Source organism: Fukomys damarensis, unplaced genomic scaffold (assembly GCF_012274545.1).
Source record: "Fukomys damarensis isolate Sample0158 unplaced genomic scaffold, DMR_v1.0_HiC HiC_scaffold_5, whole genome shotgun sequence".
NCBI lineage: Eukaryota > Metazoa > Chordata > Mammalia > Rodentia > Bathyergidae > Fukomys > Fukomys damarensis.
In genome coordinates this window covers 74930171-74957454 of record NW_022900917.1, presented here as the reverse complement: position 1 = coordinate 74957454, position 27284 = coordinate 74930171, and the positions used below count along the sequence as shown (strand labels likewise).

The window sequence follows — 27284 nt, the reverse complement described above, 5'->3', positions numbered from 1 at the left end:
AATGCTAACATCACAACCAAAATAACGTGCCTAAGTGAAGGTTGTGCGCAGTGCTCTTTAGTTGTTGACAAACTTCACACTGCACATTGGCTCTGGCTGGGCAACCCGGTGTCCAAACAGTGGAGTACTGCGGTCGGCCTGGGCTGGGGGCTCCAGGGAAAGGAAAGCTGGCAGGGCTTCACCCTCTTCTGTCCACAGTGGTCTGTGCATACAGAATAAACAAAGGAGAAGACAACAGGGCCAGGTTCTGTTCATCAGGACTGGAAGGTGACATCAGTGAGCTCCTGATCGTGGTCCCATGACACTGTGATGTGAGGGGAGATTCACAACTCCCTCAAGAGTGAAGGCATTCACGGAGTGCTGACTCTGTGCTTGCGTGGCTAGACCTTCTCTTTAACTTTCAGAACTGCACTACCAGATAAGTACCATTGTTTCTCCTTCACTGCAGTTCTGAAAGGTGGAGTTTGCTAGGATCACGAAGTTGGCAAGTGATGGGGCCAGGACAGGGAAACTTGGGGCTTGCCTTTGTACGCTCATCACGCTGTCTTTGAATGAATAGATCTTAATTTTAAAATAATAAAGATCTTAATGGCTTATGGTTGATGTTTCCTTTGTCTTATTCTAAAACTCCTATCCTACCCTGAGGTAAGAAACGGAGGTAGCCCCTTATCTTGGATGGCTTTCTACTTTTGCCTTTTCTGTTTAGGTTTAATCCATCAGGAAATGACTCTGATTTGGGTATGACAACTTAATTTCATACAGTAAGGATCCCTTCCTGTCCTAGTGTCTCTTATTTAAAAGCTTGTCCTTTCCGCATTGGTCACCAAGGCTGTCCGTCACAGATCAGGCATCCAAGTCGGTGTAGGTCTGGCTTCTGTTTCTGAACTCTCTTCTGTTTCACTTCCTTAATTTCTATAGCTTTAGAAAAGTCTCCCCTCTCTCCTTGAAGAGTGAGTTGGTTATTCTTGGCCCTTTGCATTTCCATACACATTTTAGAATCAACTGGTCAAGTTCCACACACAAATGACACTAGTGCATTTTGCATTTGTGAACTGAAAAATCAGAGGCAGGGTAAGTTTACAAATAAAAGGAATTTATTGATCTCACCGTTTGGGAGGTGAGCCGATGGAGCTGGCATCCACCGTGCTGGTGTGGGCTCTCCCAGTCACGTTACATCTCAGTGGAGATACATGTGTGAGGAATCAGTTCTGACTCCAAACAGGAAGCACAGAGAGGATCAGAGGTCATTTCCAACTTTTATACCTCTCACTTTCCTGAGACCTCACCCCAGGAGACCAGGGCTCCCTGGGGAGGGCAGCACCCACAGTAGCTGAGGACCTCCCACCAGGCTTTGCCTACTGAAGGTTCATCAGATCCCACATGCCACAAGAGGTGGGACCAAACTCCTAACTGACACCTGAAACTTAGGAGGAAAAACGTGAATCTGAACACATACACACACTTATGCGCGTGCGCGCGTGCACACACACACACACACACACACATGCACACATAGATGCATACTGGGATTCGATTTGGAAGTAGACATGTAGATCAATTCAGGGAGGATACCTCTTCCATAAGTGTACCCAAGTTTTGTTAATTTACAGGCATGTGCTATGTTTGTTCTAAAGTTTATATTACTTACTGTTCATTGCCAGTATGTAGACCTATGATTTGCTTTTTTTTGTGATAAAATACACAAACATCAAATTGACCATTTCAACCATTTGAAAGTGTACGATGCAGTGACATTTATTTTGATCACAATACTCTACAGCTGTCACTGCTATTCAGTTTCTTTTTATGTTTGATTCTGTATTTAGCAACCTGACTTATCTCTTATTTTGCTAATTTGTCTGTGGGTTCTTTTAGATTTTTCTCCATATCTGTAAAGAGTGATCACTTTCTTGCTAATTCTTAGTGCTTCAATTTCTTTTTCATGCCCGAATGAGAATGTGATGATATAAGTAAAAGGGTTAGTATGAGGCTTAGCAGAGGCCAGTGCCTGGAGTCCCAGTAATGACCCCACGGTCAGGGATTTATTGCAAGGACTCAAAAGACTCAGCACATAGTCATACTCATGGCTAATGTTTATTACAGCAGAAGAACGGAAAGCTACATCAGTAAAAGGCAAAGGCCAAAGAAATCTCAGTGTACGCTGAGTCATCTCTGGTAACCTGAGGGCCTCTCCTTGGAACCTCAGTACTCAGTGCCTTCCTCAGAGAGTTGTAGGCACCTTCTGCCCGGAGCACGGAATTTCTACACTTCCAGAGGGACTGTGCAAAACGAGCTGCCTGCACACACTGCCAGCCACAGCAGCCACCCTTACAGTGTAGGGAAGGTCTCCTGTTAGCATAGGGGCTGTGGACCAATCTGAGCCCCTTTGCAGGGCTTTATAAAATGGTCCTCTTTGGCTGTGTGCGTACTCTTTCCTTCAGTCAGCCACCAACCTTGTAGTTTGCTGTGCATTTGTACTAAGCTGAAGCCATCAATTTTGTTAACTTTAAAGGCAGAGAAGTCACCACATACCACTACACAGAGGCATCTGAGTAGTAGGTGGGTTCTGGAGGCAGGTCCAGAGCCCATCATTTATTTGGAATACTAGAGTCCCCTTTTCTGCTCCTCCACCTCCTTCACATTCCTTTGGTGCATCATGCTGATTTCTTCTTTCTCCTGTGGCACAATGGTGTTGAGACCAGGAAACAGACAGACAATAGGCAGGATGGGGACCTGAGTAAACACAGAGAAGCCCTGGGGAAATTGGAACACGAGGGAAAGCTGCTCATTGAAGGGGGATGAGAAATGGTCAGAAGCCTAGCTAAAAATGACAAGCACATGGTTTCAATGGATAAGAGCCCCGATCAACTGAGATAAATCCTGACAAGTTGGGGTGCAGGGGAACCTTGCTTCTCCTGACCTCAGAAGCCAAGCTGAAAGCAGAAACCACATCATTTTATTGTCTCATTTTCATGTGCCCAGCAGAATAGCCCAACAAGCACATATAAATTTCTGAACTTGGGCACTTCCTCAGCACCCTCCCTTGCAGCCCCTCTTGGCTAGCAAGAGCTTTTCTTTGTTCTAATAATTTAAACTTGGTTCGTTTCCCACCACTGTGCCTGTAGACTTTGTACTACATCATTTTCCAGACAAGAGCTAGAGCAGGGAGAGAATGGGTTACAGTGTATAGTACAACCAGAGTCTTCACGAGTACATGATTTTATGTTATTTGTATGCAGTAGTATCTCAGTTCATGAACTTAATTCTTTCCACAGTTCTGATTTTTTTTTTTTTTTTTGGTACCAGGGATTGAACTCTGGTCCTTGAGCTTGCGAGGCAGGCCACTGAACCGCTGATGTAAATCCCCAGCCCCACAGTTCTGAAAAAGATGACCATTTTCATGTTTGTGCAGGAAAGATGGCCACAGTCATTTGTCACTCAATGCAGAATTTGCAAACAAACAAAATTTTGCCCTTCCCACTTCCCCTATTCCTTTCACCCTTTTCTTCCTATTTCACATCATTGATTATACAATTTGAACCTTATTTACACTTTTAGTTTTTCACACTAAAAGGAAGAGAAGGGAAAAGAAAAAAATGGAAACAAAAGCTTTGTAAATAGCGTGGAGGGAGTGAAGGGAGGGCAGAGGAATGGGGAAAAAATAAGAACCAAGATATGTCACGTAAAGGTATAAGATCCCAATGATGAATGTAACTGCACTGTATACCTAAAAAGTACCAATAAATTCAATGGAGAAAAAAAAACACTAAATTTTGCCAAATGCTTCTGTTTGCAAACCAAGTTGTTCACAAACAAAAGTGTTGCTCAACTGAGGTACCATTCTATAGTACTTTGTACATTACTTTGTTTTCTTCAGCAACAATTAAAAACAAATGTCTGCAGGGATTGAGCAGAGTACAGGAATGAGGGGGAAGCCTTTCAAGAACAGTGGAGAATTTACACTTTCAAAAGACAATTGAGCCCCCTTCTTCCCAACAATAGGTGAAAGCCAGGTGGATTCTGTCTAAGGACCTCAGTTGGAAGTTCCAAATTAGACTGATTGTGATTTCTTTACATCAGAGATAATTGCTAACATAATCTCATAGTTCCTCCAATATAGCAATACGATTTCTTCACTTATTCAACAAATATTTAGTCAGCACAGCTGTATGCCAAAGATACAAGATGAAAAAGACAAACTCTAGGCCTCCAAGGTGTCAGGTTTATAGGAAACCAGACCAATCATGAGACAGTGGATTCTCTGGCACAGGATGGCAGTGAGCTTGGAAGTTACCAGGAACCTCAGACCTTTACACAGACTGTGCTGCCTCTGCTGCCTACTGCAGCACCTGATATATGGTGGCAAATAAACAAATGTCTGCCAAATAAATGAATGAATGAATGAATGTTGGAGTGATTCCAAAATAATGTGACTGAATATCAGAATCCCTCAGGGTCTTCATAAAAACACAGATCACTGGGTCCAAATTCAGTCCAATTGAATAAAAATTGCCCGGAGAGCAGCCCAGGAACATGTATCACCTATAGAGCTTTCTCGATGACCACCTTGGGACTCACTGGCTAATGAGATTCGGCCTGCTTGTTTTATTCTTGCTACTGCTGAGAGAACTGGGTGTAGACAGTAGGAGCAGGTTCTTGTGGGAGAGGAAGTTGAGGGGCTGAGCTTTGTGCACCTGAACTTGTAGTTACATACCCTGCCACACTATGGCAGGTGGGGTGGTCTGAAGAGCTGCGGTCTGGAAGCCCTCATCAGCCACACTGAAGAGTCAGCCCAGTGTAGAGTGAATTTCACTGATCCTGTTTATGTGGCTTTGTCTGCTGTATCATTTTAATTGTCAAAAAAAAAATAGTTCTTAGGTAAGCTGAGGCTCTCAGGCAACTTCTTCTCTGTAGCACTTTTTAACTCTTTATTTCTCCATGGGTTAGAATCTTGCTTCTACACTGTTCTAAGTTACTCCAGGCCAGAGACAGTCTCTTATTTTTATCTCTGGGCCATCCAGGTAGCCCCTGCTAACCTTTGCTATATAAATGAACAAATGAGCTGCATCTCTTTGGAATTTAACTTTAAATAATGAGATATTAATTTCTCTTACCTCTTTTGTTGTAGATGCAAGCAAATTGAGAAACTAGAAGTCAATCCTAGCAAGTATTCATTCCCTGATGTGACATCTATAGTTCAAGAGAAGAAGTGCACATCTAAAAGACTGGGATCTGAACCCCAAACTGCACCAAGTGAGGAAGACCCAGATTTTGAAGATAACCCTGAAGTGCCTCCACTTATCTGAATCATGAGGCTGCAGTGTCATTGGTTTTGAACTGCCAGGCCCCATTTTACTCAATTCAGAGAGCAGAGCATGACATTTACAGGACAAACAGATTTGTCATTGTTACCACGCTAATGCCTTAACTCCTGCTTTGTATAGTAATATTCCTAAGTGAGTTTAAAATTAAAATGCATAACTTAAAATCACTATAACTCATCATTTGTCTATAATGGAACAGTGGCTGGTGAAAATATTCAGTAAAATGATAGAACTATTACATGAAACAGTATAAATCACAGAACTGCCTATTTGTGAAACAGATTAAGTCGTAGATCAAAAGACTGGTTCTTAAATCGGTTCCTGAGAAAATCAGTCAAGTTCAGAATTTAAACTATAATTTCAGACTAATCGGAATGTTGTAATGTGACTTAGACGGAGTTCTACTCCTTCTCTCTGTGGCATATCTGCTTTGTCAGGTGGCATGGTACCACGGCAAGGAAGGAGTTCTGACACTACGCACCCAGATGTGGGTCCCAGCTCAGTCCTGGGAAGACTTTGGCAAGTCCTTTCTCTGCCCAGTCTTAGTGGCTTCATGTCTGAGTAGAGTCAGTCTACTTGTCTCCTGAGCTTGTCCCAGGATCTGCAGAAAGCACTTAGCCCATCATCAAACAGGCACTCATAGCCCTGTTCCTCCCTCTACCTCTCCACTTCTTCCTCTCTGCTCTGTTCCTTTCCCTCATTTATTTTTCTCCCTTCCCTTTCTTCACCTTTTCCTTCCCCACTATACTCTTCCTCTTCTACTTCCTTCTTTAATTTTTTTTAATCACTGTACCTCTTCTTTATCTAGGGCACTGAATTCAGTATCCCACAGTGTATCTTCTCACTCTGGTCATGACACACCAACCTTTAAATCAGGCTTTCTTAAGTATTCAATCAGTGAATCCTTGAGTGCTACAAGTCCTGAGTGCTGCAGTGTTATGGCTTGGAAATGCTTTGATTGTGTGCTCCTAAAGGTCCGTGTGTCAGGAACTTGGCCCCCAGGGTGAGGCTCATGGGAGGTGGTGGGGCCTTTGAGAGGGGGGTGCAGTGGGAGGTCCTAGGCTACTGTGGGTGCTGCCCTCAGAGGATGATGCTTGTCTCCTGGAGTGAGTGCCCATGAGATGAAGCTGTTATACAAGCCGGGACCTGACTCCCTGTGTCGTCTCTAGGTCCCTGTTTTGAGATGTGACCCCTTCTTCATGCATGGACCCCTGCTAGGATGTGATGCTATCTACTGTGGGGCCCTCTCCAGGGGCCAAACCACTGGGACTGCCTGACCTTAGGATTTGATCCTCTAAGACTGTAAGCTAAATAAGCCTTTTTTTCTTTACAAAATTTGCTTCCCTCCTATATTTCTTTGTAGAAATGAAAAACAGATTAGTACAATTATTTTTTTTTAAAAAGGCAGACAAGTATAGCGACAGTTCTACATCAGGCAATGGTAAAAACTTTGAAGTAGAATGAGACACAGAAAGGGGGTCAAGGACAATGGGGTGCTTTTTCTGATAGGATTGCTCTCTAATAGAAAGACTTATAAAGAAGGTTCTGCTGATATCTTAGCAGAGAACCAAAATGTACCAGTCAGCATTTAGTCAGGAAAACTGCACCACTATGAACATGATGGGAATGAGGGGTGGACTGTGGGAGTGCGAGCTGGCATACATGTGGGCAGGGCTGAAAGAGACCCCTAGAGTACTGGAGAAAGACACAGGTGCAAAGGGACCATTCCCGGCTTGCACGGACCTGAAGTGCAGCCCACGGAGCCCATGGGCTGGTCTGTGGGAACTACCCTTCTACTGAAACTATGGCTTCTCTAGCTGCTTCCCCTTAGTCTCCTAGGAGGTGGGCTTGGGCCAAGTCTAGTTCTCATTCAAGCTGATCACAAGGTTGTAGCTGGTGACTGGCACCTATAGTTTCCTTTTACTACCTGTTACCTTACCTTCCCTCAGCAAGCACTTCACCTGTGATAGTTCCTGGCTTGGTGGAGCTACCCACCCTAATTCCTGGACATTCCCTGCCACTACCAACCCTGACTATGATGAGTTAATTGGCTCTCAGTGTTTTCTTACTTTCTTTTCACTAGAACAAAATATCCAGCACCCACAACTTCAAGAAGACACTTATTTGGTCTCATGTTTTTAAAGGTTTTAGTCCATAGTCAATGGGTTCCAAGGCAGAGGCATGGCGGAAGGGCTGTGGGGAGGAAAGCTGTTCAAGTTACAGCAGCCAGGAAGCAGAGAAAGGAGGAGTTGAGAGGGGAGATACAGCCCTCCAATGAGCCACGTTTAGCCACACCCCACCTCCTAACAGCAAGTTAGCTGTAACAGCCCAGTCCAGTCACCCGGCCCAAGCCCCAGCTCTGAGTACACAGGGCCTTGAGGGGAATATGCCAGATGCAAACTGTAACAGTACCATTAGTTACTCAGAATGAGGAGGTACTGAGAGATGCCTGAGAACCATCTGCAGCTCAGCTTGTTTCTACCTGTTCTCCCACCAGCCTCTCTGAGTAGCACCCATTCCATTTTCCAGGGGTAGTCACATCACCCAGCTCCCAAACTTCCATTTGTCTTGTTAGCTCACTGGCATGAGGGCCACAAAGTGGCCAAATTCTTTCAACTTCCAGGTGGAAGAAAGCATTGTTGTGTTCTTGAAAGGAGGCACTCTTTGCTTTGGAACAAATATGTGTGAAGTGCAGAGTCTGACATTGCATGGACAGGAATGAAAGCTTACCAGATTGTCAACCATTCGGGTGATAATGAGAGGAGTTCACTTCCTCTTTATTCCTTGGTCCCACATCTGTGTATCCTGGCTGTGGGAGGAGTAGTCCCATATGCTGGATGGAGATTCACAGCATATTCATCCCAGGAAACACTACCTCACCGATCGAAAGTTTCACCACACCCCTACCCCCCCGTAAGAGCTCAGTTTTGCCTACAGCGATTGTGTCTCAGTCATGTAGAAGTTTGAAAACATGTCTGAAAATTATTTGACACTCCTTCAATAATAAGATGCAATCTCTGCCCTTCCATCTTGAATCTGTGCTAACTTTAAGGTCTTGCTTTCCAACTGATGGAAACAATGGCACATGACAGTCAAGGCAATACCACTTAATGGGGAAAAAAAAGCCATATTGGTTCTGCTTGGTTATTTTGGGAGAATCCAACCATCATGGAAGAAGCCACCTCCTCTGGGACAACCATGCTGGAAAGGCCACAAATAGGCATTCAGTTGACAGGCCTAGCAGTGTTCTAGCCAACAGCATTATGCTCTAGATGAACGTGTGCTATGTCCTACACCCAAACCATTCAAGGCTTCATTCACTGCAGACCTGTTCAGCGCCTGGTGACACGAGCATAAAAGATCGATCTCAAGTGAAAACTGACTATGTGAGGTCATCCAAAGTCTAATCCATGAAATTATGGGCAAAATGCAATGGTTATTTTAATATACTAAATTTGGGAATGATTCCTTTGTCACAATGGCAACAGAAACAGATTTAGTGCCAGGAAGTAGAGAGCTTCCGTTACAAAAAAACCTAAAACGGCAGGGTATTTAGCTCAGTGGTTCAGTGGCCTGCTTTGCAAGCGCAGGGACCCGAGTTCAATCCCTGGTAACAACAACAACAACAAAAAAAAAAAAACCTAAAACATATGTTCATTACTTGTAAATACTCATGCTGAAAGGACCTGGAAGAGGCTTATGTACTTAGATCCTCTAGGAAACAGACCTCAAGCAAAAGAAGAAGTGCAAGGGAGTGGGGGAATTGCTGAGAAAGGAAAGGAGAGAGAGAGAGAGATGAGGGGGAGAGAGAGAGAGAGAGAGAGAGAGAGAGAGAGAGAGAGAGAGAGAGAGAGAGAGCAGAAGATGGAAGGGAAAATCTTGATTTCCAAATTTCCACACAGGCCTGATACCTGTAGAATGATGGAGGAAAGGGAAGGAGAGTTGGCTAGAAAGAGACCCCATTGTAGAATAGCTCCACGAAAGCCTCCTTCAGCCTTGCAGGCAGTTCCAGCACAAGATCAGCTACTGAAGATGGATGTGCTGGGCAGAAGTGGCCAAGACATTTGCACTTGGGCTGGGAGCTTCCCACAGGAAATGGAGTGGCTCCAGCTACCAGGAAATGGAGTGGCTCCAGCTACCTTTCTACAGGGCATGCTGGAGGACTACAGCTGAGGCTCTTGTTTCTTGGCTCTCTCCATGGCAGGGTCTTCTAAAAGTGAGGTCTGGACCACCACAAGACGGTCACACAGAAGTGACAGGCCCAAGGAAGCATCAGTAAGTGCTCAGGAAAAGAGTGGAATGCTCTTCCATGGTGGAAGAAAGGGGGCCTTTGATATGAAGAGAAAGTTTGTTCAGTAAGGCTGTTTGCTAATGATAACTGCAACATTTTAAATGACATACAGTCACCTGATGAATTTAGTCAAAAGGATTTCTAAGGAGTGTGCCAAAAATGTCAACTAGCATCTTTTAGCTGCTAATTATAGAGTACAAATAGAGATAAGCTAACGAGGGAATTAGTGGCTTAAAACAGAAGTTGGAGGAAATGTAAAGGATTTGAACCAGTCAGATTCAAAACCAAACCAGCCTCTCAAAAGAAGTGGAAAAGGCCACGCTGTGACTATGGACCACACTGTAGTTTTGGGTCAAGAATTACCATCGGGTCTGGAGGCAGTGTCCAGTATTCCTGAAAAGCTCTGGAGTTTCTTTCCTCCATATTGGTACATAGCCACATTGGTAAATGGGCCCCTTTGCAGAGGACTAGGAGGAAGTTTTATAGGATGAAATGTTGGCAGGAGACCCAGCTGTGAAGTCTTCGAGAAGAGTGTTCCGAACAACAGAAACCCCTAAGTGCAAAGGCCCTGCAGTGGCACGTGCCTGGTCTGTTTCAGGAGCAGCCAACAAAGGGGCTGGAGGGTGAATGGAAAGGCAAGGGCAGGGCACATTAATGATACTGACAGCCTCTGACCCAACACAGTCATCCCGAAGATGGGAAGTTACCTTGTCCCCCAAAGAATATCACTATTGGCTTTTGTTTGATCTTCAGAGAATTCTGCGAATATTGCCTCCATTTGGGTATTTGTAGTCCAAGCTATGTGAAACTTGTGTCAAAGGGTCACTAAAGGAGCTCTGAAGAGTGATTCCTGGAGCTGGGGTACTCAGGTTGGTACCTGATTTATGGTGGGGTCTGACCCTGTGGGGCAACCTAGAAGGCTGCACTGGGGCAGGGGCAGACTGTGGCCCATCCCCAAAGTTAGCTGTGCCATTCCTGAGAAGAAAACACCCCAGTTCCTCTTGAGCACTATACATTGAGCTGCCCTCATGGGTGCTGTGAGGGAAGTTGAAGGAAGAGCCTAGGGCCATGTTACAGGATATTGAGGCCTGAGGAAGGAAACTCAGAAGACTTGCCAAGACCAGGGATGGAGGTGAACCCCAGAAGAAGCCAGCAAAAGGCCACAGGAGGAAGAAAAGTCAGCTTATCCCTTCCCTAGGAGACAGAGGGAAGTCTGATCATGTTTCCAAGAGCCATCTTATCTGTATATGTCGAGGTCCTGGCAGTTCCTAGTGTGGGTTTAAACAGGTAAGAGGAGGGAGCAGTCAGGACCCAGAGAGCCAGCCCAGGCCAAGAGGCACCAACAGGGCCTGGGGCTTTCCTCCAGAGAGGCATCCATCCAGGGCTCCCATAGGAGGCAGCTGTGGACAGACACCTTGACTTCTTTCTCCTCCCTTCCAGTCTCCCCCTACAACTTCCCACCTATCAATCACTGCCAGAAAGGAGCGAGGGAGCTAGCAGTGAGGTACTTAGAAGGCATACAGCATGGTGAACAAGGGCAGGGAAGACCACACAACCTCTCCCTCTTTTCTGTGTCCCTCATCCCTACAGCCACACACCCCATAGGGAGCAAGAGACCCAGAAGTCCAGAAGTGGAGGAGGACAGCAGGATGAGAGGAGAGAGAGGTGGAACACGCAGCCCTGGTTTTCCAACAGCCTAAGAATGGGGCATAGGAGGGAGGAGGATGAGCCAGACTGAACGTCAGGGTTGTGACTCTCGTAGGGATGGTCTCATAACTCGTTGGAGACCGAGACTATGATTCAAACAGCTGCAGGGCCACCTATGATGTGGGAGTAAGAGGAAACCCCATTGGCTCTGGCTACATCTTCATCCAGGGGCTGTGAGCAGGAGACACAGGATCCTACATTTGGATCCATCATCCTGAAGTGTACTCTGGTAATGACCAGTGACTGCAGAATCAGATCCCCTGACTGCTCTTCCCACCTGCTTCCCCCACCCTGTGTGGGCTCATTTCTTAATCTCTGACTCACAGAAGGATTTGCTGCTGCCTCCAGCATCACAGCACTAGGACAGGAGGACGAATGCCTCCCCAGGCATGAGGTCCTCATGCTCTTGGCATTCTCCTCCTGCAGATCTTCCCAGCCCCTTCCTGAACTGGCCCTTGCCTCTCACAGCTGGGCACTGCTTGGCATTCATTCAGCTGCCTGGCTGCGTGTGGGTGACATGCACAGGTGGGAAGGAGGTCAGTGACAGTGACTGTAGGGGATGCAAGAGAGGCACAAGCCTCAGGGGTTGGGGCAGGTTCCCATCCCTGCTGCTTGTGGGAAGGGTGCCCTCCCCTTGGCATCTGGAGCTGTGACACGCAGCGCGTGTCTATCACTGTTTGCAGTCTGTCACAGCCTGCCTGATACATTTGGATGGAAATTGTTCCCTGTCTCCAACTGACACATGTCAGGCCAATGTGTCTGCCACTCTGTAGCAGACCTTAGCTAGAATTAGCTGCTCTGATAGCCATCTGCTCTCTAATGCTTCCTTTCCTTGGGTCCGCCACTTTCCCGGTGATGGAGACCGCTTTGCTTGGCCTACTTGCTGTGCTCTTCTCTCAGACACATTTGCTGCACACCTCCTAGGTGCAAGGATCCAGGTCATCAGTCATGAAAGACTCTTCCAAGAGTCTCTCTCCAACTCAGGTCTTTCTGCTAAAGGCTGCTTTGTGTCAGGCTGTTACACCAAGGCCCGTTCCCAGCTCCCTCTTTGCCACGCTCTCTTCTTACTGTGCACTCTCCCTGCACCCTGCAACCTGGCCACATGGCTTCTGCCTCAGGCTCAACCTCTGTGCTTCCCAAGCCTATGCTTCAGCCTATGCTTCAGGCTTCGGCCATACTTGAAGTTCTCTCTTCTGAATGTCCTATATGTGGTCCAAGGCTCAATGCGGTGTCTTCTTCCCAAGATTCTCCTGCCACTTCATCTTATTCTGACTCTTGGCTTCTGGGTTTTACTTGTTGGGTTCACTTTCTAATCATCCAATTAGGAAACACTGTCTCTGCTTCACAGCTTCCTATGTTCAGCATTAAGTCAGTAGGTTTATTCTGTCAACACCACCTCAAAAAGACCAACTCCAATTTACTTCCCATCCACTTCTGTTGTCTACATCCAGTCCTCCATCATGCACTGTGCCATGGCCACCATCCCCACTTTCCTCCATTTAACCCCCAGCCCCCATGGCTATCTGTCAGGAACAAGGCTGAGGATACCAGTTCTAGGCTGTGGCTGGCCCACTGCACCAAAGGTGGCACCACTCCTGAGAGCAGCTGATCCTCCATCGATCGCATAGCCAACCTGAGGTGGGTGATATGCAGGACCAAAGGGCCCAGGTGAGCTCCTCTCAGGGATGGCAAGGAGAAGGTAGGGTTGCCAAGCCTCTGGGACAAAGTCGAGGTTCTGCTGGTGGAAGGGAAAAGAGGACAAAGCAGCCATTCCTTGACAAGAACATCAATTGTTGGAATAAGTTCAATCAAATGGAATCTTTGCAGAGGAAAATGAAGTCGGATGAGATGGAACATCCCCCCTCCCCCATTTTGGGAAGCTGTGCTGGTCCATGGCTCTGTCAAGGGCAGACATCATGGACGACCATGACCATGTGCTTCCCCAACCCCACAGCACCCAGAGTTATGGAGAATCAGGTTATTCGCTGCCCACTTCCACCATCCAAGGAAAAACTGTTCTGCTTACAACTGCTACCTAAAAGTTTATGCTGAGTGATGAAAAGCACCAAGCCTATCCTGACCACAGTTTCTGTAGATCAGATAGATATATGGATATCACAATGGGCACAGCCTCTTTTTGTCTTAGGTCTGGGGCCTTCGCTTGAAAGACTCAATAGCCAAGAGAATATGGAGTCTGGGACCAGAACCACCAGAGGTGTCTTCGCCCACAGTTTCAGCAGTTGCTACTGACTTCTGATCTGCTCTCAGCTGGCTTGACAGTAGGAGCACCCACATGTGTCCCAAGAGCCTGTCTAGGTTCCTGGATCCCAAGAGAGCCATGAAAAAGTACATGGCCTTTTCTGACCTAACCTTAGATAGAGCTTTCTCCCTTGCCCTACTCACCAGGGCAACTTCAATTCCTGTGCAGGTTCAAGGGTAGAGGACCCTGTCTGTACTTCTAGCAGGGGGAGTGACGAGGTCTAGAAGAGCACATGGGGCAAGAGAAAATCATTGGACTTTCAAGAATATGGTTCCCTTCAGCACTCTTCTTCCTCCAGGAAACATGAGTTCTCTCAGGTGACATTCTTGATCTGAAGAAAATGTGGAGGTGGTTCTTCTCCTGTTCTTGTATGCATAAAAGATGAGGGCACTGGTAGGGAGTAGATGCATATTTAATTTTACTTCAGGGCCATTTCCATAGCTTATACCATTGCCTACCTCTCCTTCTGTCAAAAGGTTCTGTAGACAACAGTTAAAATCAATACAAGGCCAAATGACTATCTTCAGAAGCATTTTAGAAGGGTTATTCGAATTATAAATTAAATCTCATTTGATGATTTCTGATAAAAATGGAAAAGAAGTTTTAAATTTTCCTCTGGCTGTGACACTGAAGTATGGTACTATCCTCAGCTGTCCATTAATTCATTTTTTTCCAGTAGTGTCTCAGCATTCTGTTTAATATGAATCACGTTTCTCAGGTTATCAGTGTTGCGTTCATCTGAGATCGCTCTCATAGCCATAGGTCAGATGTTTCTAGCTCCAGCTCCTCTTGCTGAAGAAGGACACCAGCCTGCATCCCAGACATTCCCACTGTGTCCTTCTAGGGCTGGTGTTCACCTCTCCACTGCGGGGGACTTGCTGGGGACATTGGCCTCTCCAGGCTTCAGCCTATCTACTTCTTGTTGAGCCACCACCCATGCCAACATGTCCAAAAGTTTCATGTTATCCTCACTAGCAGGGGTCCTAGAGCAATGTTTTTGGAGCCCCAGAATTTCAGAATGGATCAATTCTGCATGAGTTGAAGCCATTCTCTCTGCCCTGTGTTGATTGTGGGAGTTCTGGGGCAGAAATGACAATCCATTTTCCTTCACCTTTCATGTCTCATATTTTCATTTTAACAAGTACTTTCTTTCTTTTTTCTTTTTCTTAGCATTGGGGATAAACCTAGTGCCTTGTAGGCAAATGCTAGGCAAATGCTCTACCACTAAGCTATGTGCCCAGCCATTTATAATTTTTTTATTTTGAGACAGGGTTTTGTCAAGTTGCCTAGCCTGGCCTCAAACTTTTATCCTTCTGGCTCAGCCTCCTGCATAACTGGGAGCAAGTAATTCTTAATAAGAGTACTGATGATGGAGCTTCTCATGTTACCATGCCAACCCATGCTCAAGTAAATTCCTTCAAAGGAATTGAAGGGATTGACCAACATGTCATGAGATTTGGCCAAGGAATGGGTCTCCTCCAATCTCTTCACTTTCTTTTGAAGGGCAAAGCATTGTGTCTTACAACTTTAGAGACAGCCTGAACTCTTTTCATACTTTCCTTTTCCACTCTTCCCTCAGGTTTTTTTCTTTTCAGTTTTCACCCAAATGACTCCAACTCTCTCATTTCCTGGGAAGTACCAGGCCTCTCTACAGAAATGATAAAATCTAGGTTGTCTATTAAACCCACTTAATAGCATGAAAAATTTCCCACCAAATCTTTATGCGAACCCCATACATTTATTTCCTTTCTGAGAACATAACTTTGACTTCATTTCTTATGAGAGATCCTGCTCTTACTTTGTTTCACACAATCAGCTTCTGGGTTACTGACAGAGCTGCCCACACATCCATGAGACAATGAGGTGCTCAGTGTTACTCACCTCTCCTGAATTCCCAGGGTTCTCCTCAAACACAGGAAGAGAGTTGGACTTTCATTCAAGTAGCTACACTATGCAAAGCCCCTTAATTTCCTTTGTGGAAAGGACTCAGCCAGTTCCCCCAGGTTCTGCTAAAGGAAGCTGTGGGAATAATCACCATCCTGCCTCGAATCAGCCCTCTCCTCAGAGAGGTTAAGGTCTATTCACCAGCACAGCTCCTGAAGCTAGTCCTTACTCCTGACAGGCCCTATGCACAGACTGATCAAAGAATACAGTGTGTATGTAAATAAAACGATTCATTACGGTAAATGACACACAGCTGTTACTTCCTCATGAACTAACACCCCTCCCTTTGAACACACTGATCCCATCATTCTTGCCACTTTCCAAAGCAGTTCTGGAAGCCTTCTTTCCTGACTGTCTTTATGAGAAATGATCAAACATATGGTCAGTGCTGCTGCCTAGTGCCATCCAACAGAGAGGCAGGCTCATAAAAACATTGGGGTGTTTCCGTACCCACCTTCTTCGCCAGATCTGGCACCATGTGATTCCTGGCCCCTTTCTCAAGTAAGAATGAGCACAAAAGGTGAACATTTCAATCCAACTCAGGACACTGAATCAGGCTTGATGGCATAACTAAAGACATTCATGAAAGAGGACTTCCTGAGCTGGTTCGGAAAGTGCCAAGAACAATGGCATAAGTGTATTCAAAGCAAATGCCGATGGGGATTAATGGCAATGTGCCTTGTACTATAATATTTTTTTTTATCATATTGTTCAACCACACTGCATCCGAGTGGACACAGCAGGCCTCAACTGTCTAAAGACCTTGGATTTTAGGTGAGTTCCCAACATGCCCGGATCAGGGTAGTTCTTTGTGTCTGAATGGTTTGTGCATGCAAGGTGTTGTATGCCGAGTACCCACTCACTTTCTTTCTGAGAGTCTAGAATTTTGGTCTGTGCCAGCTAGAAGTAAATGATGAGAATCTTGGGCACCAATTTACTGCTTTTGGACAGCATTTCACATGTGTCACAATTAAGTATCTCCCAAGTACTTTGAGAGGATTTTTGTAAGCGTGCAGCTGGTGTCCTTTGATCTGAATCTCATGCACTGTTTCTTTTGTCTGGCTTTAGCTGGTGCATTAGTCAGCCTTTCCATATTTGACACAATATTTGACAGCAACAATTTAAAGGAATGAAAATTTAATTTAGTTCCCAGTTTCAGGGGATCCAGTCCATGGTTGACTGGCCCCAGGGTGGGAACATCACAGTAGAAGAAAGTGATTGGAATAAAGCTACTTAGTTCGTGGGAAGCAGAGCAGGGGAATAGCACCAGAGCAGAAGGGGTGAGGGACCAGATGTAGACCTCAAGGCCGTAATTTCATGATCCATCTTGACACATCCAGAAATGTGCTCTACCATCGGCTTCGCCCAAGCAGATCTCAGAGACAATCAACTAGACCCTTCAGCCTACCTGCCACAGATGCTATCTCTTGCTATTGAAAATCACAGCCATGGGGATAAATATTTCTGAGTGCTGTGAATCCTCCTGGAGATTGTCTTCTGTGTCTCCCACACACCTCTCCATCCAATATCCTCCTTTCCCTTCTCCACAAGTCTCCCTCGAACCATCCTGCCATTTCCCAGGTTGACCTAAACATAGCTGGACGACAGCAATGCATCCAGCTGAGGTGGACCCAACTTACCCCCTCACCGAAGTACATTCTCCCCACTCTAATTTGTATTTGCATTTTCCTATTTCATTGCAGTTCATGTGCCATTATAGTAAAACACAAAATCTTGTGGCATGAAATGCTATAAATATATACATTGTAGACATTTTATCACATTCAGTAAAATCAGAATTTAATAAAAAAGAATAGCTAAAAGTATATTTTAGTGTCTAAATCTAGGCTGCTAAATAACCCCCATGATAAATATGAAATAAAGGAAGTTGCCAAGTTTTAGTGACAAGGAACACATCGTATGTAGACCTCAGAAAGGTGAGGCAAAAGAGGCACTTAGAGGAAAAGGTATAGCTTTTGCTAAAAGTTAAGTTTTTTTAAAAAAAGGGTAAATTCATAACTCCCCTATAAATATAGATAAACAATATGAAATATTTTATTTAGCCTCCTAATGAATAAATCAACAGAATGTTCAAAAGCAATTCAGGAAGCACTAATATGTAGGCAGTGACAAACCCTAAAGTGTACAAATAGACATAAAACTAGCACATTCACAGTCAAGAGGGAAAATAGTGCTAAATTAGTTAAGTGACTCTTAGAATGCTCTTAATATCAAACCAGGTACAGGCAGCATAATGAAAAATATGGAACTATTCCATCTGAAGATGGATATTAAAATCTTAAATACAGTATCAACTAATTTAACATTTATTACAATATTTTATTAAAATTTGTGTGTCATTCCACTGCCTGTCTTGCAAGTGCAAGGACCCAAGTTCAATCCCTGGTAGTCCCCCCCCCAAAATTGTGTGTTACTGACAAGTGCATTTATTTCAGGAATGCAGAGGTAATTTAACATGATGACATTTATACTGTAATCCTCCCTGATATATGGAAAAGGAGAATCACGCTGTCATCTAAATGGATCAAATATTTATATTTATGATGTTTAAAAAAGAAATATCTCAGAACAATGATTAAAAAAAAAAGAACCTCTTTAACCCAAGAGAGTCGCCTACTAAAAGCCTACACCAAACATGACAGGTATTGGAGATCGTTTATTTACATGTGGTTTCTTATGCTTGGAACAAGGAAGGACATTTCCTAGACCATCACTGTTGAATGCTCCTGCAGATTAGGGGCTCCAGAAAAGAAAACACAGAAGCAGGATATGAGTACATAAAATGATGTGATCATTTGCACAGAAAGACATGTTGCTTAAGCAAATGAATTCGGTAAATTTTTCAGACATGAAGCCAACATGCAAAACTAAACAGCATCCTCTACACCAGTAACACTGAATCAAAAGTGTCATAGGGCACCAGCTACCATGTACAAACAGTGGTTTTCCATTTAGGAATGAAAGGTCCAAAGCACCTAAGATTAACTAAGAATACGAAATATTGAGGAAAATTTAGATTCTGTTGAAGAGACCCTTACTAAATGGCTGTGCACACCACTGGGCAGGAATAGGGTAATTAAATGTTGAAAGTGTGTCAAATTTCCAATAGTCAATATATGCACCCACTTCCAAGAACAACATCATAAGAATTTTGTTGTTTAGAAGAGGAAAGAGAGAAAGAAACTCACATCCAGTGGTCTAGGAAATAATGAGCAGAATGATGTTTGTGCCTCAAATGGCGTTCACATAAGGGTCAGATGTTGTGAACTAGACATACGTGAGAGGCATGGCTAGATCCGGAAGCAGAAGCAGGTGCAAAACTAAGAAATAAGGTAAAATTTAAAGCACACACAACACAAACTTATTAAATTTAAAAATTACGTACTTCCTGAGATACAATTTTTAAAGTCACTTCCTGAAGCTGTTTATTTATGTGCTTCCAATACTCTTATCCCATCATTGTTGTCATTTTCTTAAATAGTTTACAGTTTACATTTACTGCAATTTCTGTCAAATAAAAATACAGTGGGCGCCCTCATCCACCTTATTTACCGTATCTAGAACTGTGCAGCTTCTGGCTCTTCTCCAAAGTCAAAGTGTCCGAGGAGGTAATTTTTTTGAATTGTAGGACATGGAGGCAGCCATGAGAGTGTGAGGAGAGACACTCACAGAAGAACACTTCCAGAACTGCTTCAGAAAGTGGAGAGAGCAGTGGGATAAGTGCCTTCAAAGTTGGGGGGGGTGATTAATAGCAATGTATCTTTTACTGTAATACATTTTAAATGTAAACATTAATTATACATTTTGATGGCACGGCTTAAACCAAAATACAGCAAGTGTAAGGAAAAAGGTGTGAAGGATAGCCCCAAAGTAGATTAGACACCAAGGAGGAGTGGAATGAGGTGGGAAAACTGAAATGCATACAGTCCTGAATCCATAAGTTCATAAGCACATAGAGCAAGCCATGCAGAGACCTCACACAAAGTGACAATGGCAACAGGTCATATACTGAGGGCTGCAATGAACTCTGCAGTGAAGCTCAGGCCCCAAGTTGGGGGAGCAGGGAAAGGGGAACAGTATACCTTCCTTCAGCAGCTGGCTCTTGTGCAGTCCCCACTGTAACCACACGGCCCTTATGCCATGCAGCAGAAGAGAAGCAGGGTGGACACTGGGACAGGTCCCTCTGGTCCTTTTCACTCTAATCTCTGCTCCGGTTGGCTTTGCTCTGGATGGAGGTTATCTTCGGAGCTAAATATCCCTCCTCTTGTCATGAGAGGCATTAGGAAAAATACTGTTTACCTGCCACTCACCCCACCTCTCCTCTTACCAGGGCACAGATGGACAAAGCTCTGGAGATCAGCAAAGGACTCTGAGCACCTCCGAGCACCAGGAAAGACGGTAGACACCAGGCACACACAGAAGGGGTGTGCTCACTTCCTGGATGCTCACTTTAAAGACTCCCAACAGCAACCTGAGGCAGAGAGCATTATTGCCAGCCGTGCAGATTGTGATGGTACAGCACAGGGAAGTCATTAGCTCTGATTAGATGTACTGTGAAGGAAGGTGGGAGCCTGCAGGAGACAAGGGAGAGCTCAAAAACTGGAAAATGTATGTTTCCTCCAGTTTCAGATTCGGTGATATCGGCTTCAACAAACACTGGCCCAGCCCCAGGGCAGTGGTATCGAACCTGTGCCACGGGAGCTGCAGCAGGCTCTTTGGATCACAGAAAGCTCTAAGATGTTCACCATCACTGATCTAAGGTAGGAAATGATGCTGGGCCCTTTACACTCGGCCTGGTTGCTCTTTGCTCAAATTGAGGGGACAAAAATAACAGTGTGACTTCCATTCTGCCAATAAATGAGCTAAGGCCCAGGAAGGCTAGGACACAGCACAGGGCCACATGCTAGGGAAGCCTGGCCAGCAGCTAGATCTAGACTGACCACGAGCCCAGGGCTCTTCCTGTCCTGTGACAGCAAAGAGGCAGCAGCAGCCAAAAGGATGGCCTGGGCATGCGGGAGAGCCCTGGTCCCCATGGTGACAGCTCCTCAGTGACCCCTTGGGTATGACCACTGCCTTGGGTGAAGTTTACAAAACCAGCTGCACCAAGGGGTACATTCATTGCATTAGTTATATCAGTCAGGATTTATATAGGTATATGAGTTGTGTTAGTTCAGATTCATTTAACACCTATAACAGAAAATTACATAAGAGAAAATATTTCTTTTTCCTTCAGTGAACAGTCTAGAGACAGGGAGTTCAGGGCCATTATGGTTATTTCATGGTGTCACTGGAGAACAGCCTTCTCTCTGCTCTCCCATTCAATAACAGCAAGTCTCTATTAGATATTGCCTCAGGGCCTGATGTGGCTGCTGGAGTGCCAGCCATCAAGGTCATGGTCTATGTTAACAAAGGGAAAAAACAAGTGTTCATAGTGAGCTGTCTTTCAGAAACCTCTCTGCAGCTCCTCCTCCATACATCTACTTCTTTCTTATTGGCCAAGACTTAAATGTATGGTGACTCTGAGCTCTCAGACAGGCAAGGTCTATGTTCTATGTTCTGCATGACACTCTGCCCCATTAAAACCAGAGCAATGAGGCAGAATCCCCACCAAGCCCAGCTGACAGGATGAGTGCACGGGACTAAGCTGGGCCAGGGATCAAGGGATTCCCGCGCTCTCCGGTCCCGCAGCCCAGAAGTGGTTTTGCAGTCCACGCAGCACACAGCAGGAAGTGGGGCTGGGGTCCAGCCATGCTGGCTCCTTCGCCCTGTGCTTCACCCCATGCGCCTTCCTCCAAAGCCTCGAGGGTCTGCCCAGCCTTCGCATCTCTAGGGGTCTACAGGTATCAAACACTCTGCGTCCCCATCAGATCAAGCTTCAGACCTTGGGTTCCAGTCTGTGGTTTTAAAAATTGTTCTGCCCCTGTCTCTCTAAGCTTGCCATGAACTGACCTCTGCTGGCCTCCGGGCTAGTGGATGACATCATCCCCTTTTGTAATCCATGCCTTGCAACTTAGACAATAAAAGTCAGTGTCCACCCTTAATGTAACCCAAAATTTCAAAATCACACCAAGTAGGAATGTATTTAGCTACTTGTGACAGAAAACTCAACAGGTGGTGGGTTAAGAAACAAACAACTAAAATGCCAAGGGTTAGCAGACAAAGTCCACAATAGTAACTCGAGGATGCTAGCTCTCACTGTCCTTGGCATACCTTTTATCTTCGTGGATACAAAATGGCTGCTTCAACTCCAAGCATCACATTGACATTCCAGACTGCAGGAGAAACAAAGGAAAGAAAAAAAAAGTAAAGAGCCACAGTCACCACATACCAGGGCCTCATCATGATCAAGGCGTTTATTTCCTTGGCCAAGGAAAATGCTGGCCACCAAGGGAGTCCAACAGGGAAGGCCACCAAGAAAGACTATGGACTCATCAGTTTAACTGCACAGCTTTGCCAGTCCCACTCTGGCAAACGACCAGCAATGCCTCCACTGGACCGTGGCCCTCACTTAGATGGCCCCAGCTCCAACACGTGCAGGACTGTCCCGAGGAGATGCTTTATGAACAGAGAATTACTGCTTCGCAGAGTCCGCTTCAAGAATTCCATCCTACTCTGCAAACGTCTTCCACTGGACTCCCATCCGCAGACCGTGTACAAAGGGCCTCCGTAGTGTGGGCCCACATGGAGCCACATTCTGATCCCATCCCAGAGTGGAGATTTGTGCCCTCACTGTAGAGAGGAGGACTTGATGCTCGCTGAGATTGAATGGCTTCTCCACCTTGTTTCAGTAAAAAACAGCAGCAAGACTTGAGCTCCAATCTATCTTCTTTCAAATCGATATACTTCCCATGACACATGTTGCCCCTACATGTACTGCACCATACTGATCTATAAGAAAAACGTACAACATTCCATGCACATCTGCCAATAAGATCACATCCTTCCTTCCAGTGACATCGACAGAATCCTAAACTCCCTCCTTCTATCAAAACTGCAGGGATGATTTCTATTGCAATATCTCTTTAAGTCGACCCTTTACTTTTGGGGTTTTTTTTTCTATTAATTAGCCGAGTTGCTAAGCTGGCACAGTGAAGTGGTGTTAAAGTGTCCCCAAATTAATAGTGCCTCATCAGCGCTGAGGCAGGGCGTGAAGTTACCACCTGAAGTGTCGCTGAGATGCAGTTAGCACCCGCTCTGCTGCTGACTGCAGACACAGGCCGGCACGGGGCAGAGATCTGGGAGGATCCGAGTTGGCCCTTCAGTGAGGTGCGGGGTCAGCGAGGGACAGAGCCCACAGCTTCCTCAGCTCCTGCTTTCTGCGGCATTGGCCCGGTGCACCTGCAGTCCCAGCGCCCTGCAGGCCCCAAGCTCAGGTTGGAATCTCCCTGTCACCCTCGCAGCAGGGCGCAATGCATGTACAGGAAGTGAGGCGAACCCACCGCATGCTGCGCTCGAGAAGCAGATCCTGCGTGATCCCTGGCACCCCCGGAACACTGCTGCCTGCAGCACGGGGTCTAAGCTCCTTGGACTCCCTTCTCAGAGTGGGAGAGGAGTTGGGACTGTGGCAGGACCAGGCAGTGCGGGGGGAGGGGCTCCAAGGAAGTGTCCTCCAGGCAAGACTTTGGCTCAGGCATCCAGCAATGGTCAGCAGGTCCAGCACTGGAAATTTCTTTCTGGTCTAAACTCCAGTGATTCCCAAAGTGACTGGAAATGTTTCAGAAGGATTAAAAAAAAAAAAAAAGTAAGATGAAAATAACTCATCTAGCTGTTCACAGAACAGAGCAAACTAGAGCTAGGGTCTAAGAGTTTCATGATTTAGAAAGAGCCCCTTCTGGACCAGAGGCAAGCACATGCTGGATGGGAGACTGTGGCTGAGGAAAGCAGCAACAGAACACCGGGTGCTCCTGAGGCTGGGCTCATCTGGAATGGGCCAGTCTCCCCGCTGCCATTTACGAACTGGATGATCTCGGGGTGCTGCCCACCATGCTTGGGCCACATTTCTCCACCTGCTAGGTGGTTTCATCAAAATGCCCAGCTTGTAGGATCGGCAGGAGGATTAAATGCTCATAGTGCCGCTGGCACACGTAAGCACCTGTCGGGGAGTCAGGCTGATGATAATGTTAGCTGGGCCTGTAATCCCAGCATTCTGGGAGACCGAAGCAGAAGGACTGCGAAATCAAACCTAGCTCAGGTAATGCAGTGACTTAGAGAGTCTCTATCTTAAAAATACGAAAAATGAAACAGACGTGCGATGTAGTTCAATGTCTAGGGTTCAATCCCTGGTTACCACAAAGAACAAAAAACAATACCACTATGATGACGGTGATGGTAACGATGATGATGACAACCGGAATGAAGGTGGTAGAGGTGGGGATGGTGGGGATGGTAATTAATGCTCAGTTATTGTGAGAATGGAGAAAAAATAATGAACGCAGAGTACTCAGGAATTGACACAGCTTGGTTTTCACCTGAGTAGTACCCAGAAACAGAAGTAACTGGCCTCTCCATCTATGATACAGGGAACACAACAGCAATACAGGAAGAATGTGCTTGAGCTTTTGGTTTGCAATAAATAGTGCTAAGTCTAGTGCATATTGGTCTGGAGAAAAATAAAACTTGACTCCTACCACACACAAAAATCTAAAGTGAAAATATGGCTCCTGACCTACGGTTAACAGGTGGCCACGTCACCTCATTTGTACCTTCTTCAGAACACAATTGGCAGAAGCAGAGTTGGGACTAGTCTTAAAATCAGGAATAGGGGTTCCTGCTACCATTTTTATTGCCTCAGTCCATGCAGTGGTGTCTCCTGATCTTCCTAGCCCCTTGTGGGAGCCACCTGGACAGAGTCCACAGTGACCTTGGCAGCAACACATCACCTCTCTGTCCCATCCCTGGTGGCCCTGACCAGGGGGCAGAGGATTCCCAGAGATGTGTAAGGTCCCTGCTTCCTTCCCATGAGGTTGGTCATCTTGGCTTGAAGCTTCATTGGTAAGGACCCTGGCAGGGCAGACACCAAGTGCCTGTGAACACCACTGAGAGGGAGAAATGACTGGGTTCTCTCGAGGGCCACGGGGCTGCCTCCTTATTCCTAGATCTGTTGAAGGTTGAAGGCTGTTCTGTGAGCTGCATGTGTTAGAGTTATTTAAATTTGTTCTTCTTTTTTGGGAAGACATATTGTTTAAAACACAATTGAATATGTGTACTTTCATCAACAATGAGTTAATTCACAATAAACTAGAAAGTAAAGCTCACCAATAAGGCTAGTCTAATACTGTAAAACTGATAATACTAATAACTCACATTTATTAAGCATCCATTGGGTCCCCTTCAATTTATTCAAGCCAATATAGATAGAACACTTGCAGTACTTCAGGCTGAGAATACAGTAGTAAACAAAAAGGGCAAACAAATCTGTTTTAAGGAGTTTCCTCTAGTGAGGAGACAGAAAATAAACAAGGAAACAGATGAATAAATAAGTGAGTCATATTGTGGTTTAGATCAAGATTGCCCCCTAAGGGCCTCCTTGGTTCAAAGGCGGGTGTTAGAAGGTGGTTGAACCATGGGGAAAATGTAGTTGACTTGCTGTTGGGAGGTGAGGGATCTGGTTAAAAGAGGCTGGCCACAGCAGGAAAAGCCTAAAAGGGTACATCTTCCTTCCTGGCTCCTCAACTTTCTTTCTCTGAATCCTGGACACCATAACATTAGCAGCTTTCCTCCACCAGTCCCTTCCACCATGTACTTCCTGCCTTGGAGCCAGCCAACTGTGAACTGAAAATGTGAGGCCAACTAAGCCTCTCCTCCTTTAAGTTACAGGTGTCTTGTATTGTATCTCAGTGATGACATATTGACTAAGACAGATTTGGGAATCAGAGTAGTGCGATTGTTGTTGTGACTGTTACCTGACCTTGTTGCTTAGACACCTTTGGAAATGGTGTGTGGGAACATTTTGAAAGAATATAAGATGCTGATGAGAGAAGCCCTAGCATGTTATAAGCCACATTTGATAGTAAATTCTGGTTCAAGCTCAGAAGACCAGAATGCTGATTAAAAAATAAAGATAATAAAGAACCAGCTCAGGAGGTTTTAGTCAGGAAAAAGAACTCCATTGGTAATTGGACCTGACTTCATGTATGTTATGCCCTGGCAGAAAATTTGTCCACATTTTGTTCATGTCCTGAGACTTTGCAGGAGACTAAGATTAAGGAAAGAAGATTAACTAATCTGGATGAAATTTCAAGGCAGTCCAATGTTCAGACCTTGGTATGGGTACTGTTAGGTGCTGTTTTAGTTACTTCTTGTTGCTGAAACATAATACCTGACACCTAAAAACTAAAGGAGGAGAGGTTAATTTAGGCTCAGAGTGGGTAGAGTGTTTGTTCCATAATTGGCTAACTATAAGGCAGGGTGGTATGGCAGAGGGGTATAACAGAGGAGTAAGAGCTCATGACAAGGCAGGCAGAAAGCAGTTAGTGATCAGGCTATGCTCACAGTAACTCATTTTTTCCCCACCAGGCTTCATGTTCCAATATCCACCTAGCTATAAACCTATCAAGGGGCTAATCCAGTATCATACACCCATGATCCAGTATCACATACTCATGATCCAGTTACCTTTTAAAAGCCCCACCTATGAGCTCATGAGAATTTTGGGGAATGTCTAAGTATAAGCTATAACAGGGCTTTTTAGCCAGTTCTACCTTGAGAATCAAGACCATGGTGCAACTGAGTGATTTTGAAACTTTTGAGTTTCACCCAAATAAAAGTGCCTATAAATTGAAGCCTGTAAAATTTTGGCCCAGGACAACTTGGTTGCTGAAAAAAAAAAAATGGCATTAAAAGAATCCAAGTACTTTCCATCAGGACAATAGGAAGGATGACTTGAAGGCATTCCAGGAATCAGCAAAACCCCACCCCTTCTCATGGATTCCAAACTGAAGAACTGTTTTGAGAAGAGTCCCATAGAGCACCCTCCTTGAGAAAAGCCACCTACAGAATCAATTTGCCAGAATTCACTTCTCAGTGCTCAGTGATATCATCTCTCAGAGGTTCTACAGCCACTATTCAAGGAGGGCCAGCTACTGCTCCAGATGGGGGTAGACCTTGGTATCATCCATGTGGTGCTTATTTCAGAGCATGCAAAATGTAAAAGTTATGAAGTCAGGAGATATCTGAAGAAAGCATGGGAGGCCAGATAGTGTGCCTATGAGAGAGTAGTGCAAGAACATGGGACAGTGAAGCCAAAAGTGCAGTGGAAACCCCAGGAAGGTAGAGATGCCAGGAACATGGAATATCTGAGGAAAGCCACAGGCACTGAGCAAAGCCACCCCAAAGAAGGCCATGAGATCTGCAACTTGAAGTGCTGTAGATGTGGGGCCACCTAAGCATTTTAGCATTTCACATCCGTGCTACAGGTGCTAGACACAGAGATAGCTAAAGGATTTAGTATTTGCCCTGCTGGGTTTCAATCTTGCTTTGGTCTTCTTCCTTTCTATCCCCCACTCTTTCCTTTTGGAGAATAAATTTTTACTCTGTGCCATTATATGTCAACACTGTCTATCTCTTTTTGATTTTTATAGGGCTTCTCACCTAAGAGTTTGCCTTGAGTCTCAGAAAATATTTTGGACTTGGAATTTCTATCAATGTTGGAACTATTAGGACTTTGGTAACTCTTAGAGATGAACTTAATATATCTTTCTTCTTTTTGGTTAACTTATTGGTACATTTTAAATATACA

General features: G+C 45.2%; 1 protein-coding gene across 1 annotated transcript in view; it reads left to right on the top strand.

Moving 5' to 3' along the window:
* Lrrc6 (leucine rich repeat containing 6) overlaps positions 1-5461 on the top strand; it is a 91717-nt gene extending 86256 nt beyond the window's left edge. The window contains exon 12 of the mRNA XM_010629582.2: positions 5129-5461. Coding sequence (XP_010627884.1) covers positions 5129-5306 — 178 coding nt within the window. The 3' untranslated portion in view covers positions 5307-5461. The remainder of the gene's footprint in view (positions 1-5128) is intronic.
* Positions 5462-27284: the final 21823 nt, after the last annotated feature.